The 16,942-nt window shown below is 35.8% G+C and overlaps 1 protein-coding gene across 5 annotated transcripts in view; it reads right to left on the reverse strand.

Annotated features, from left to right (window-relative positions):
• Positions 1-16,942, reverse strand: part of RBBP8 (RB binding protein 8, endonuclease) — a 91,493-nt gene that overhangs the window by 64,959 nt on the left and 9,592 nt on the right. For all 5 annotated transcript variants that reach the window (XM_047697585.1, XM_047697584.1, XM_047697583.1 and 2 more), the window contains exon 3: positions 8,054-8,096. In XM_047697585.1, coding sequence (XP_047553541.1) covers positions 8,054-8,096 — 43 coding nt within the window. The remainder of the gene's footprint in view (positions 1-8,053; positions 8,097-16,942) is intronic.

The raw sequence follows: 16,942 nt of genomic DNA on the forward strand, positions 1-16,942 counted from the left end.
TGGTAGTGTATGTAGACATCTGAAATTTTGGATATAATATAGTGATAGCTGAAACTCATTAATTTGGCTATTTCCCACTCAATTAACAAAAGATTTTTGGGGCGCCTGGGTGGCTCAGTGGGTTAAGTGCCTTCGGCTCAGGTCATGATCTCAGGGTCCTGGGATTGAGCCCCGCATTGGACTCTCTACTCAGTGAGAAGCCTGCTTCCCCCTCTCTCTCTCTCTGCCTGCCTCTCTGCCTACTTGTGATCTCATTCTCTGTCAAATAAATAAATAAAATCTTTTAAAAAAAATTGTCTATTAATACTTCTAGAAAATGTATTTAATTCAGAGGTAGTACCAAGATTTCATTGATCCTACTTTGCAAACAAATATAACCAAACTAAGAACTTATCTAAATTTGGGGGGAAAATGAACACTTTTTCTAAGTTAATGGACTGTTAGCTGCCAGCACCCATTTGAATTTATTATTTAATCTAAATAACCTGTATCATAAAAATATAACAATCAAATATTACATTCCAGATCATACGTTGAAGAATTACCCTCTCTTTTTCTCTAAAGGAATGAAAAGGTCATAGCAAAATGTTTTTTTCTTAAATTATGAACAAAAGAGAAAACTTCGTAATAGTAATGTGATATTTGATTTTCCTACATATACATATTCTATTCCTGTCTATTTAGAATGATTCAGAACATAATAGCATTTGTTTTAAAACCAAATAGACTTATGGCCTAAGTTTAAATTAAAACTAATCTCAATTAAAAAAATATTCGGGGTGCCTGGGTGGCTCAGTCCTTAAGCATCTGCCTTCAGCTCAGGTCATGATCCCAGCATCGAGCCCCACATCGGACTCCCTGCTCAGCGGGAAGCCTGCTTCTCCCTCTCCCACTCCCCCTACTTGTATTCCCCCTCTCACTGTCTCTCTCTCCCTCTTTGCCAAATAAATTTAAAAAACCTTAAAAAAAAAAAATTCATGTCCTGGGGGAGGGGGTGGGGAAGGGGTTGCTGGGTTATGGACATTGGGGAGGGTATATGCTATGGTGAGTGCAGTGCTGTGTAGTGTGTTAATCTGGCAATTCAAAGACCTGTACTCCTGGGGCTAATAATACATTTTATGTTAATAAAAAATTAAAAAATTAAAAAAAAATTTATGTCAACTCAGTGGTAAACATAATGGGATTCTACTAATTATATGAATAACTTAACAAATTCCTTAAGAAAGCAAATTGATGAATTCTAAATGGTACAAAAGACCAGTCATGCACTTTCAAAAAAATTAAGAGTGAAATATATTGTAAGATAGGTCTACCTTGGACCTCAACCAAAGGAAGCTGGTTACTACTATACAAGTAACCAACCTCAGGTGCCTGGGTGGCTTAGTCAGTTAAACATCTGCCTTGGGTTCAGGTCATGATCCCAGGGTCCTGGGATGGAGCCCTTAATCAGGCTCCTTGCTCAGTGGGGAGTCTGCTTTTCCCCCTCCTCCCACCCCCCAACTCATTCTCTCTCTCTAATAAATAAAATCTTGAAAAAACAAAACAAAAATAAATAACCAATCTCCCTTACCTAATTAAGATAATCTCGATGTATCTATCCCATAAGCAGTTGTTTTTTCTTTTTTTTTAAAAGATTTATTTATTTGACAGAGAGACAGCAAGGGAGGGAACACAAGGAGGGGAAGTGGGGCTGAGCAGAAAGCCCAATATGTGGGTTGATCCCAGGACCCTGGGATCATGACCTGAGCCCAAGGCAGACTCTTAATGACTGAGCTGCCCAGGTGCCCCTGCAGGCAGCATTTTACTGGTATCATTTTCCTAGTAGGTAGCCTTCTGTCTTTTGGAGGTAAATTAACATTTTATTTATTTTTTAAGTTTTATTTATTTATTTGAGAGACAGAGCAACGAATGGGCTAGGGGGCAGAGGGAGAAGCAGGATCTCCACCAAGTGGGGAGCCAGACACAGGGCTCGATTCCAGGACTCTGGGATCTTGACCAAAGCCAAAGGCAGACACCCAACTGACTGAGCCACCCAGGTACCCTGACAAATGCACATTTTAAATAAATGGCATGTAAATAATAACTGGCATGTAAAAGTGGATAAACCTTGTATATGAAAATGTAACTATAAAATGACAGATAACATGCCCACATACTACATATGCCAGTCTTCTCATTACTTTAAAATCAATGTCATATACTGGAGGGGTAGAGAAGCACTGTCGTAAGAGACATAGGTAGTACTATGAATGAAGAAAATGGAGAAAATTATGTGTTCAGGTTATATGCTCCATAAACTTTGTTATAAGGAATTAAGAGTATGCAAATAGTCCTGCACAACTACAGGATTTTTTTCTTTGTAATTTTTAAAATTTCTTCATTTCAAAATAATTTCATGGGCACATAAGTGGTTCAGTTGATTAAGCGTCTACCTTCAGCTCAAGTCATGATCCCAGGGTCCTCGGGATCGACCTGGGTCAGGTCGACCTTGGTCAGATTGGGCCTGTTTCTCCCTCTGCCTCTGTCCCTTTCCCCTACTCATGCTCCCTCTCTCTCTCAAATAAATAAAATCTTAAAAAAACTAATTTAGGGGCGCCTGGGTGGCTCAGTTGGTTAGGCAACTGCCTTCGGCTCAGGTCATGACTCTGGAGTCCCGGGATCGAGTCCCACATCGGGCTCCCTGCTCGGCAGGGAGTCTGCTTCTCTCACTGACCTCTCTCCTCTCATGCTCTCTCTCATGCTCGCTCTCTCTCAAATAATTAAATAAAATCTTTAAAAAAAAAAAACTAATTTAGAAGGGTTTATTTGTAGGTGGGTAGTTTATACTTTAGAATTTTAAAATTTCTTGGCAGCTAAAAAGGGAATTATCTTGACTATTATAAAGCTGGATGGCTGAATATGGTAAATGTTATCTTTATATTTCCTCAGAGGAAATTTAAGTAGTTATTATTTTTCTTTAAAGAATGGCAAACAAATAGGATGATCAGATTCACTGGCCATTAAGACAGTCAATCGGTTGGTAATAACGGATACACATTGGCAAAAACAGAGGTAGTCCATGTTCACAAGCAGGTGAAAACAATCAGACACAGCTGAAGTAGAACTTTTCAAAACAATCTCATAATATTCAGATATCAATGCTTTTACATGTTTAATTTTATAAATGAATTTGTGTAAGAGAAAAGCATTAACGTGTAGAAACAACTATCATCTAAACACAGGTCTGAAACAACCAAGTGAGGGACAAAATATGGTGTAGTTATTGACTCCTCTTCTAAGGATAGGGAACCTTATAAATACAGCTATTCTAACAACATGGAAACAAGGCATCCTGATCATTCTTACACCAAACTGTATCCTATAAAACATACTGACAGAGAGGGATTATGGTAATATACGCAATAAAAGTAAAGGGCATTCAATTACTTACCTATGCTTCCAAAATGACAACCCCAAGCTACCTGATGTACATAGGTACAAAGCAATTACAATATATATTAGAAGGTTGCTAAGAGGATCAAATGACTCTGTAAACTACAAGTGAAGTAAGATATTATTATCAGCTACTGAAAAACCAACTGGGTTTCCACTCTAAAATTCAAAAGTGTAGGGCACCTGGGTAGCTCAGTTAAGCATCCGTCTTTGGTGCAGGTCATGATAGCGGGATCCTTGGATCTAGTCCCACATTGGGTTCCCTGCTCAGAGGGGAGTCTGCTTCTCCCTCTTCCTCTGCCTTTCCCCCCTGCTCATTCTCTCTCTCTCAAATAAATAAACAAACAAAATCTTTAAAAAAAAAATCACAAGTGTTATAGATGATCTTTGAAAAAGTAAAATTTGGCAGTCATTTACAAATTTAATGTTTCTCATGTAGCTGATTGGTAATATAGGTTACCAATTGGTAACCTATATTATAGGTTGGTTATAGGTATAGCAAAATACATTCTGTGTAAAATGTCTGTAATAAAAAAGTATATTTGTGATAAGCAAATCTAGATTGTTTCTAATTATGCGTCATGACTCAACTTCAGGGAAATATTCTGATTCAAGCTAAGAGGAAATATTACCTTGTAGTTATAGATCTATCATTTAAAATAGTAATACTGTAGAAAATAGAATCACTAGACCTACATGAAGAATCCATTTTAATAAAACTAAATTCCTTTAGGGGCGCCTGGGTGGCTCAGTGGGTTAAGCCGCTGCCTTCGGCTCAGGTCATGATCCCAGGTCCTGGGTTCAAGCCCCACATCGGGCTTTCTGCTCAGCAGGGAGCCTGCTTCCTCCTCTCTCTCTGCCTGCCTCTCTGCCTACTTGTGATTTCTCTCTGTCAAATAAATAAATAAAATCTTAAAAAAAAAAAACTAAATTCCTTTAAAAACATGTAGTGAATGAAGTTTGAAATGTGCAGTCAAATAGTAAACACAGTAATTTCTGGGTTTCAGTACTGCTTCTTATTTTTTTTTTTTTAAGATTTTGTTTATTTATTTGACAGAGCGAGAGAACACAAGCAGGGGGAGCACCAGAGGGAAAGGGAGTAGCAGGCTCCCCACTGAGCAGAGAGCCTGACTCAATCCCAGGACCCTGCCTGAAGGCAGATGCTTAACTGACTGAGCCACCCAGGCGCCCCTCAGTACTGCTTCTTAAAAGTGACCAACATTGTGATTAAAGGATGTCATTCTAATCAATGGTTGTTAATCCAGCATAAAGAAAATCATTAATCAACAAGGAACCAAGGCACAATATAAAGAACTCATTGTCTAACTACTAATCAACTCTGAAACATTATGTGTTTGGTAGTAGAAAAGCAGAAGTGGGGCGCCTTGGTGGCTCAGTCAGCTAAGTATCTCACTCATTTTCGGCTCAGGTCTTGATCTCAAGGTGGTGAGATGGAGCTCAGAGATGGGCTCCACTCTGAGGTGGAACCTGCTTAAGATGCTCTCTCTCCCTCTGCCCCACTCTCTGCTCCTGTACTGCCCGCACTCTCTCTTTCTCAAAAAAAAAAAAAAAAAAAAAAAAAAAAAGAGCCAGAGGGAATAAGTTTGGTATGGTACTTATCTTGTGATTAGCAATGTTTGTAGCAACCAACACTAGTTGGGCTGTAAATAAAAATGGAGATGAAAACAACAGAATAAGTACAGTTCATAATTTTAAATCTCAAATGATTAAAAATATTTTCATCAGGGGCGCCTGGGTGGCTCAGTGGATTAAAGCCTCTGCCTTCGGCTCAAGTCATGATCCCAGGGTCCTGGGATGGAGCCCCACATCGGGCTCTCTGCTGCTCTGTGGGGAGCCTGCTTCCTCCTCTCTCTCTGCCTGCCTCTCTGCCTACTTGTGATCTGTCTGTCAAATAAATAGATAAGATCTTAAAAAAATTTTTTTTCATCATTGAAAAGAAGTGTATTGGGGTGCCTGGGTGGCTCAGTGGGTTAAAGCCTCCTTCGGCTCAGGTCATGATCCCAGGATCCTGGGATCAAGCCCCGCATTAGGCTCTCTGCTCGGCAGGGAGCCTGCTTCCCTTCCTCTCTCTGCCTGCCTCTCTGTCTACTTGTAATTTCTGTCTGTCAAATAAATAAATAAAATCTTTAAAAAAAAAGAAGTGTATTTATTCCTAAGTAAAACAATAATGTTTCACCTTTTTGATTTCAAGTGAATTAAGAAAGAGAAATTTTACTTATTAACCAAGAGAATGATCCTGTTTTCCTCAATCAACTGACACAGTTTCAATGTATTTATTTTTGACATAACTCTTATCATGGGAAGAACTTACAACATATAGAGTTTTCTTCTGCAACTATGCAAATAATTCTGACATACATAAACTATCAATACTAATTAAGATACACTAAAAAGCTGCAGAGTTTTTGAAATCCATATTGCCCACAGAAACAAAAGGTAATTTGTGCCATAAAAGGAAATCATGCCTCAAGAGCTGTGCAGGCAGCTCAGTAGGAATAGGATTAGTCTAACTAGTGATGTTTTTGATCGCCTATCCAACAGCCATTTCCTTCTCATTCCTTGCTAAAGAATACTGAATTTCTTGAATATCCAACAGTTGCTTGAAGAGAAGTTGATTTCTCTAGACTCACGGGATGAATGTTAATTTTTTTCATTTTTTTTAATGTACATCTTAAAATAATTTCAGACTTACTATAAACAAGTTATAAACATAGAAGAGAGTATCTGTATATCACTCGACTTCTCAAAATTTCACATCTTGCATAGCCATAATATAACTATGAAGATCAAGAAATTAACATTGATACAATACTATTACCTAATCTACAGACTTCACTCAAATTTTTCCAATTGTCCCTCTAATGTCATTTTTCTGTTCCAGGATCTAATCCAGAACCCCACATTGCATTTAATGTCATTCTCGTTCCATCTGTGATAGTCTGTCCATCTTTCTTTGTCTTTCACAATCCTGACATCTTGAAAAGTAAAAGCTAGTTATTTTGTCCTTCAACTTGGGTTTTTCCATATTTCCCCATGATAAAACATGGGCTATGCATTTTTGGTAAGAGTACAACAGGAGTAATGTTGTGCTCGTCTTAGTGCATCAAATCAGGAGGTAAATAAGACTGACATATCTGATTTCTAGTTAACTTTGACAGTTTAACTGAGATGAATTCTGCCTGGTTTCTCTGCTGTAATATTATAATTTTGCCTTTTGTAATTAATAAGTATCTCACGGGGAGATACTTGGAGAACTTTGCAAAGTCCTAGCTAGTAAGATACACACCCTAAGTTTACTATTCAGGAAAGGCTTAATTTCCTCTATAAGTTAAGAAACATCTCTCAGTTGTGGGAACTAAACATAAGAAACAGAGAAAGGAATTATTCTGTGGTTAAGATATTTAAAATGACAACCAAAAGGCAGGAATATGTATACTGTCAATAATACAAAGCATTTAAAATATTGCTAATTAAATAGCATCATAAAATCACTCTTCAAAAAACCCTGTTTCAAAAATTTATGATTTTATATTTCTGAATATAAGTCATTTCCCATACATGATTTTTTAGGTGTGAAAGAAAAGTTCCCAATTTTCATTTTCAGATTATAATGGAGAAAAACAACTGGGTGTGTTTTGATGGGTGGCTGTTAACTCCAGCTTTTGGTTAGAGCCTTGGAAGCTCTAGGAATATGAAGTAACTGAGGCCCACTGGTATGTATATACCACAGAGCAAATGCAATATTAGTCATAATGATACCAATTTTTGTTATGAGCAATAATATTCTATGATGCCATCTGTTTCAGATTACTGAATGTGGAAACCCTAGGGAGCCATGAATAAAATCTGCTTCTGACTTAGAAATTCAGATCTGATTCTAGGCGTAATAACCAAAACAATTCAGGGGAACCTCTGGTAATTCCAAACTGATTAAATAAAAGGCTCTCATTTGTTCCCATTTCTTATATCAGTTCAGAAATCCCAGAATTATTCTGCTCCCCTCTTGTAGTATCTTAAATTCTAGGTGTTAATCACAGTTGAGAAAAGAATGCTACTGACAGATCAAAATGAATGTATAGACCAGGTCTCATCTTAATAAATACCTTATGGGAAAAAAAAAATAAAAATAAATATACATATATATATACACACACACACCCATTTATATGTGTGCACATATAAAAAATTATATTAAAATATAAATGAAGCAAATATTAACTAAGGATATACTCCAAATTAAGTTAGTCTTTTTACCTTAGAATTCTGAAAAATTCGTTGTCAACTATCCAAGGTCGATGCTGTAAAGCTAATTTCTTATAATGGGGCACCTGGGTGGCTCAATGGGTTAAGCCTCTGCCTTCAGCTCAGGTCATGATCCCAGGATCCTGGGATCAAGCCCCGCATGGGGCTCTCTGCTCAGCGGGGAGCCTGCTTTCCCCTCTCCCTCTCTGCCTACTTGTGATCTCTGTCAAATAAATAAATAAAATCTTCAAAAAAAAAAAAAAAGCTAATTTCTTATAAATAAGACATTAAGGCCAAATAGGACATCAGTATCAATTACTTTAAACATAGGAAATCATTGTTATGCACTAATACTTACAAAATTCGTTCCTTTTTGAGTTTGGTTACTTTTACTTGCAAACCTAAAAAAGAGAAAAAAAAAGCCACAGTACTTTACTTATCCATTTACCATCTCTAAAGCAGTTGATCTGAGTTTATGAGTCTAATGCTACACTATTAAGTCACTCGACTCTGGGATCTGTATAATGAGCCAGGTCCCATTAGTTTGGAGAGTGTATTTCCCTTGCTTGTACCCTGAGGTCACAAAAGTATGTCAGCAACATTATTGCTTTTAGTCTGTGACAGCTAAGTAGAATAAAATTTTCTCCACCTAAACTGAGTTACTTCCTTTATAATAGCAGGGGCAAGCATATAATTAGAGGTTCACTATAAACGGAGGTCTATGTTCTGACATAGCCTATGCATTTGCTAACAGTAACCGTGCTTATGTAGACTCAAGTCTTCTGGGATTAAAATAGATTATGGCAGGAAGTCTTGGATGAAGAGCAAAACTGCTAATGCTAAAGTACTTAACAAAGGACACGCAAGATAGCTGTTATATGTATTTTTAATTCTAATTGAGTCTGACACAGAACATAAGAGAAGACCACTGCCTTTGGGACTCATGTAGTTCTAATGAAGAAAGGCTGAAGGGCACTTAAACTGCAAGGAAGGATATGGACAAAATAGGGTAAACATTTTTAATTTTTAGAAACAATAATTAACAAAAGGAGAAAAACAGTCATTAAACAAATATGAAAATCTATTCAGCATTCAAAATAAAACAATTACTTAGCAAAATTATGAAGATCGTAATACCCAGTATGTTGATTAAAAAAAGTGTTGTAAAACTATATTCCTATACTTTGCTGGAAATACTACAAATTGATACAATTCTTATGGAAAGCAATTTAGAAATATGTAATAGGACTCTTTCATCGAGATCTTCTTTCTTGGATTCAAACCATAGGGAGACTCATAGTCACAAAGAATACTGAGCAATTCATAGCAATACAAACTGCTTAAAATAGGCATATGTTTAAGTAAATATAACACTTGTTTTTTAAAATAATAGTTACTAAAATCATTAAGTAAAAAGAATGTCGATTTAGCAACACTGAACTATATGGTTTTCTATTTTCTCTATGACCTCTATTTTCTGCAATATGATTATCACAAGGGGAGGAAAAAGTTTCTGTATTACTTTTTCTGATTCCTATATCAATCTTTTTACTGTTCTACAATTTTCACAATTGTGGGTATTTTATTTACTTTTAAAAATACTGCTTAGCAAGTTTTTAAGTTCTATATCTACTCGAGAATTTCTTTTATTTGGGGTAGAGTTAGTCCCCAATAAATAGGTATTAATTGACTAATTTTTGAAAAATCAAAGGTTTAGTGTTTGCCTTTGGTAGTTTATGGATTCTAATAAGCCATACATTTCAAAAAGCTTTCCATGTAATATATATAGTAACATTAATAAATTTGTCATTTTTGAGAACAGGACTTTTCATTATTGGTTTAATTTAGTACAAGTTTTTGAACAACATAATTTAGACAAATAAGAGTTTTCAAAAACTTATACATTTCTCCCACCAATCTCCCTCCATGGTGCTGACTAGGGATGAGGCTAAAAGTCATATAAATGCTAAAGGGAAAGTCACCTCTTCTTATTACACCAAATAGTAATGATATGCTGCTAGGAAATCTAGATATTATAGAAAAATGAAGGCCCTGGACAATTTTTTTGTGTTAGACTTTGGCCCTATTTCTCAAGTTTCACCTCTAGGAAATGTCCAACTGATATGACACAATTTTACCCCTATTTTCACAGCCTAAAATTTGAATAAACAAGTATTACGAACAGTATAAAAAAGTTATAATCAAATGTTCACAGCAGCTTTATTTATAATAGCCAAAAACTAGAAACAACCCAAATACCCTTCAACAAGTGAACTGTTAAAAAGAAAAAAAAAACTGGTGCATACTCATAGCACATGCTATGATTATGCTATAATCATGCTATTGATTATTCATCAATAAAAAGGAATGAACTATTGATACATGCAACAACCTGGATGGTTTCCAAGGAAATTACGCTGGCTGAGAAAAAGCCAATCTCAAAGAGTATGCCCAATGTGATTCTACTTAGATAACATTCCTGAAAGGAAAAAGTTATAAAGAACAGATTATGGGTAGCCATAAATTGGAGGGGTTGGGGTGGAAGAAATGGGGTCAGGAACTTAAGAAACTGTTGTGAGGGATCTTTGGTGGTAGTCATAGGAATCTACGTGAACTACATAGAAAATACCGTGTAGACATATACAAGTAAGTGCATATAAAATTAGAGGAACCTGAATAAGGTTGATAAATTGTGCCAATGTCCATTTCTTGGTTGTGCTATGGTACTTCAGCTATAAAATATGCTACCATTGTGGGAAACTGGGTAAAGAGTATAGGACCGTTCTTTGTATTATTTCCTATGACTTCATATGAACCTACAATAAGCTCAAAATAAAAAGCTAAAAATAATTTATGGAAAAAGATCTTCCCTAAGAATTGTAAAACTGTTAAAATACAAAACATAATAAAGGAAAATATTTCTTTTAATGTCAAGAATTAAAACTGGTATGATCTTTTTTTTTTAAAAAATCTTTTTCATCTGTCAAATTCAGGTAATGACAAACTCATGAGAACTTAAAGGTACTTAGTAAAGCATCAAATCATTCCTGAAGAATTAAGAAAAGAACTTATGACCTGACTAGGCTAAAGACTAAAATCAGCAGTTTTTCACTCTCTTTCCTTCCCAAAGTGTGTGAAAATTTACTTATTGATAGATTTTATTTTTAATTTTAGCCGACTTCTAAAATTCAGTGCAGCCAAACATGAAATGGATTCTTGCCATGACCATTTTAAGGAAAAGGAACAACGAGATAGAAAATCCATATAAACATCAAAAGAAAATTCTTGGGAAATATGGAAAGAGTACTCTTTTATCTTGTTAGCATTCAACACCTGTGAGGCATTTGTTCTGTCACGCAGATCAGCCCCGAAACAGGTTTATGTGTGTATGTGTATGTGTTTAAATTTTAGCATTTACTATTCATCAAGTCAATTAGGCATCTACAATTAGAACCCCTATAAAGTGTGCTTTAATCCTGCTCCACACCCATCGGAAGGAATGAGGCTATACAACAATGCAGCTCCTGTATGAACAGGTAGTCTGTTCAGTAAAGTATTTGGGATTGTAACACTGGCAACCTGAGATACCTACTGAGGAAACAGCATTCACAAGACTAAGCACTGAACTACAAATTAACCCTACACTGGTGAACCCATGAATATTGGAGGAAATGAAAGAATTAAGAGCCTATATATGTAGTTCTAACACATGAAACAAATTTAAGTAAGAATTTAGAAATGAGGCAAGAATTCATTTTAAACAAAAAAAACATCAGTTAATATTTTTACTTATTTTAGTTCTCTATGCAGAACAACCCATATATAGTATACATACTATCACTTTAAAACAGGTTACTATGGTTTTGAATAAGCCTAATAACACCTTTCTTGACAAATAGTGGCTTTATGTGCATAGCTCAAATAATTTAATTTCTACCAAAATACATAATCACTAGTATTTCCGCAAGGACCTAATAAGTTATTTCAATACCAAAGTGAAAACTTTTGACTTTATAAGATGCTTAGTTTGCTCTTAAGGTTTAATTATCTCAAGGATGACTGGGTGGCTCAGGAGGTTAAGCATCTGCCTTCAGCTCAGGTTAAGATCCCGGGGTCCTTGGAGCGTGCCTGGGTGGCTCAGTCATTAAATGTCTGCCTTCCGTTCAGGTCATGATCCCAGCGTCCTGAGATGGAGCCCCATATCGGCTCCCTGCACAGTGGGGAGCCTGCTTCTCCCTCTCCAGCTCCCTTGTGCTTGTGTTCCTATCTCTCTCTGTCATAAATAAATTTTTTAAAAATCTGAAGGGGCATCTGGGTGGCTCAGTGGGTTAAGCCTCTGCCTTCAGTTCAGATCATGATCTCAGGGTCCTGGGAATGAGTCCCGCCGCATTGGGCTCTCTGCTCATCAGGGAACCTGCTTCCCCTTTTCTCTCTGCCTACTTGTGATCTCTCTGTCAAATAAATAAATAAAATCTTAAAGAAATAAACAAAAAAATTTAAAAATCTTGAAAAAAAAAAAAAAAAAAGATCCCGGAGTCCTGGGATCCAGCCCTGCATTGGGGGGGCGGGAGGGGGGGGTCCTTGCTCAGTAGGGAGCCTGCTTCTCCCTCTGTCTGCTGCTCCCCTGCTTAAACACTCTTTCTCTCTCTCTCTCTCTGCCAAATAAATAAATAATCAATTTTTTAAAGATTTAATTATCTCAAAATAGATAAATTACTTTTTGTGCACTCCAATGAACATATACATGTTAACGCAAACGGAAAAATAATAGATGTGAGAGCTGCTGATAGTACTCTTAACAATGAATATGACAGTGATGTTATGGACCAAAATTGCACGCAATTCTTTTCACTGTAAATTTATATGTCTTAGTATGAATGTTATCTTAGGAATTTTTGATGAGACATCTGAAAAATAAATGAAATAGTCCAAAACTTAATCAAGATGTATTTATCCTGTTGTATTAGAACCTCTATAGTTTCCTATTTCTTCTTTTTTTTTTTAGTTTATTACCTTATTTTTTTTAGTAATCTCTACACACAACAGGGGGCTCAAACTCATGAGATCAAGAGTTGCACGCTCTTCTGACTGAGCCAGTCAGGTGCCCTATATTTTCCTATTTCTTCAAAGGGTTTCTAATTTTGTCCTGAAAAATGCCTAGTTTTTTAAGAAATTGATCATCACATTTATCAAAACATTATTAGATGAGATGCTGACGGTAGAACATGGCATGAATAAGAGACCATTTACATTCTGAAGTCTAGCAGCGTCTGTCACAAAAGGAACATAAGACACTAGAGTAAACAGTCATGAAAGGATACAATTATCCTAAAGATAAAAGATATAAAAACTCAGTCACAAATGTCTCCAGAATTTTCTAACAAAAAGGTCTCATTTGAATATTGCTATTCAATAGAAGTTGAAAGACTTTATTTATTCAAGCCATTTTAAGAGAAATGCATGCAGCTTAATATATTCTTGTGATCAGTGTACAAATTGTCTTGTATATGGCATGTTTTAGCTATCATTTTATCATGTTTTGGTCAAACGAAGCAAAAAAAAATCTCAAGATACAGTGGGAGTATTCAGATGCATGTAAATTTCTTTGGGTGGGTAGACTTCTTTGGATATCTAAGTAAAAATTATGTATTTCAAGTACCACCATTCAAAACATTTCTTTTCTCTCTCTTTTTTTAAACTGACACAAAGATTTAAAAGTAATGAGTCACTTTTGATTCCTATATATACTTCAAAACCAGCAAAGTCCAGACAAGTCCATGTTTGATGTCTTTCAAATAGCCTCTTATACTGGTTTCTCCAAGTGGATCTCCCACTTAAAAAAAAAAATTTAGTAGCCTTCAGGCATGTCTTTGATGTTATCACACAGTTGGAAGATCTAATTTTATATGGAACTATGTGGAATACATTGACAAAGAACTGTGCTTTAAAAAGTCTGCTTTCAGCAAATTTGCCTTGTCTGAATCCAAACATTTTAAAATAACATATTAATTTTTTTAGCAGTGTCCGTTCATTTATACCTTTAAGAATCCATAGATGAATTTGAAATGGAAAAAGTACCCTGATCAATCCAGTTTTATAACGTACATAAATTATCTTCTCTCATCAGTTCACATATATATCTAATACCTACCATTCATAAAGCAGATGGATGTTAGCTAAGTATACTAAAAACTGCTGTATTTCTCTCTTAACATTTTCAGTGTATACAAACTAACTCCCTCTTCTGAGAGTGTGATGAGTATTAGAGCATAGCTATGAGTACACAATTTTAAAGAATTACCCGCCATGTAATATTTGTAAGTTTTACATGTTCTACAATCTGATGAATATGGCATGCTGTTTCTGATTAAAAAGTGTCTTATTTATCTTGACTCTTCCTCACCATTAAATAGGGGTTTCCTGAAGACCTTGAAATACTGAGGAACATGAAGAAGAAATCTGCCAAATATTTTATCCCTGGTTAAATCAAAAGCCTAAAAATAAAACTAGCCCAATTTTAAATGTGGATATATAAATGGGCACATATAAAAATTCTAAAGTTCTACACAACAAAAAGCAAGTAGAGTTTAAATAATGAAATAACAAAAATAAGCCAGATATAAAATACTATGTACACTGATCACAACAATACAATAAGCTGCACACATTTCTTTTAAAACTAGGAACGAATGGACAAAAAACCACAGATGCTGTTCTTGTAGAATGGTGATTTATTTTTCCTTTCCCAACTTTCTACGGTATTACCTAAAAAGAGAAATTTTAAAGTATAAAGGTAGTAAAGTATTTCAGGGTTAAAACAGATATAAAATATTTTCATATATTATGGGATTTAAAATACTAATGTTCAAGAAAATATTCCATTGACCAAGTTATAAACATGCAATTCATTCAGATACCATTTATTAATTTTTTACCATGTGCCAAGCACTTTTACCTACAGGAATGTAAAGATGAGTAAGATAGGGACTCTGCCTAATAAAAACTTAATGATCTTCTTCAAACTAGTTATAAAACAACAGAATGTAATTATTTGAAGGATAAAGAACTTAACCTTATGCTTGAAGATGGCAGAATGCTAACTCTATCAAAAATACCAACTCTCGGGCGCCTGGGTGGCTCAGTGGGTTGAGCCACTGCCTTCGGCTCAGGTCATGATCTCGGGGTCCTGGGATCGAGTCCCGCATCGGGCTCTCTGCTCAGCGGGGAGCCTGCTTCCTCCTCTCTCTCTCTGCTTGCCTCTCTGTCTACTTGTGATCTCTGTCAAATAAATAAATAAAATCTTAAAAAAAAAAAAAATACCAACTCTCTGTCCCTACCTAGCAACTCAAATGTGTCTGGTCCTATTTAAAATATTTCAAAATATTATATTAGCTTGACTTCCGGGTCACAAAGAATAAGTCCCAGTTTTAAAAGTAGTGCCTATAGCAGATTACATTGTTGCTATTAGTGTTACCAATATCGGGCTTATTTTTGCTATCCTTTCATTATATAATGACATTGTATAAATATTTTCCTAAAAAAATAAATGGAGACCCTGGGTGGCTCAGTGGGTTAAAGCCTCTGCCTTTGGCTCAGGTTATGATCCCAGGGTCCTGGGATGGAGCCCCACATCGGGCTCTGCTCAGCAGCGAGCCTGCTTCCCCCCCTCCTCTCTCTCTTCCTACTTCTGATCTCTGTCTGTCAAATAAATAAGTAAAATTAAGGAAAAAATAAATGAATACAAAGCTCCCCACACCCACTGTGTCTTCTTGACTGTTGTATCCTCAGCAACTGCTATCATTCCTAGCATATAATCCAATTACTACTCGCTCAATGAATGGCAGTCTGTATTAAAACTCAGAATTATTCCTCAATGTCTTACACTAGATTTTTGGGGGGAAAACAGTATAGTCAAATGAAGAGCAAAATTAATGTAAAATATTCATATTTATCCTTGGACATATGACCATGAGCATAGTTCACTTTAAAATTAGATCTTGGGGCGCCTGGGTGGCTCAGTGGGTTAAGCCGCTGCCTTCGGCTCAGGTCATGATCCCAGGTCCTGGGTTCGAGCCCCACATCGGGCTTTCTGCTCAGCAGGGAGCCTGCTTCCTCCTCTCTCTCTGCCTGCCTCTCTGCTTACTTGTGATTTCTCTCTGTCAAATAAATAAATAAAATCTTTAAAAAAAAATAAAATAAAATTAGATCTTTATCACTAACAACAAATTTGAATTTCCAATTTTTCAAATCCTTGAAGTGAATTAATCTGCCTTAGTCAACTAAACAGCTCACAGAAATTGAGAGGAGAAAGGCCAACAATCCTAGAAAATACATGAAATAAAGTATGTAACAGTTCATAAAAAAGAAATATAAATACCCTTAAACATAAAGATGCTTAATCTTATAAGAGAAACAAACTAAAACTATATTAAAAAATTAATTTATATAGTAATCAAATATAACAGAGATGTCTAACATAAAGACTTGAACAACTAACTAACTATAAAGACATTTCAGAGAATTGTGGAAATTTGAATTCTATCATCTCATAGGTATCAGATGTTAATAATTTGTCTTGTTAGCGTGAACAAAGTCCCGCATTGGGCTCCCTCCTCACCAGAGTCCACTTCTCCCTCTGCCTTCCGCTCCCCCTGCTTGTGTTAGTGTGGTAATGGATTTATTTGGTTAAAGCCTACTGGAAATACACACTAAAGTAATTATAAATGAAGTATGTCAGAGACTCCAAAATAACTGAAAGAGGAATAAGAAGGATCTGGAATACAGGTAAAATAAGACTGGTCATTTACTGATAATTCAAGCTGAGTGATGAGTATACGGGAGTTCATTACATAATTTTCTTTACTTTTGTATATATGTAATATTTCCTATACAAAACAGAACAAAAGAACAAAAGACTTAAATTTTAAATTAGAAAAGAACTTAAGAGAACACAAACACAAAACATTATAAAGGGGTGCCTGTGTGGCTCAGCCAGTTAAGTGTCTGACTTTGGCTCGGGTCATGATCCTAGGGTCCTGGGATCAAGCTCTTCGGTAGACTCCCTGCTCACGGGAAGTCTGCTTCTCCCTCTCCCTGCCTCCTCCCTCCCCCTTGTGCTCGTTCAAATAAATAAAATCTTTAAAAAAAAAAAAGATTATAAAAGTAGTTACCAGTTTGTCTTAGGGGGCTAAATTTTTTACTTTCTGTTTTGGTGTTTTTAGGAAAAAGCTTAAGTTTAAAAAAAAAA

Source organism: Lutra lutra, chromosome 12, assembly GCF_902655055.1.
Source record: "Lutra lutra chromosome 12, mLutLut1.2, whole genome shotgun sequence".
NCBI classification, from domain to species: domain Eukaryota; kingdom Metazoa; phylum Chordata; class Mammalia; order Carnivora; family Mustelidae; genus Lutra; species Lutra lutra.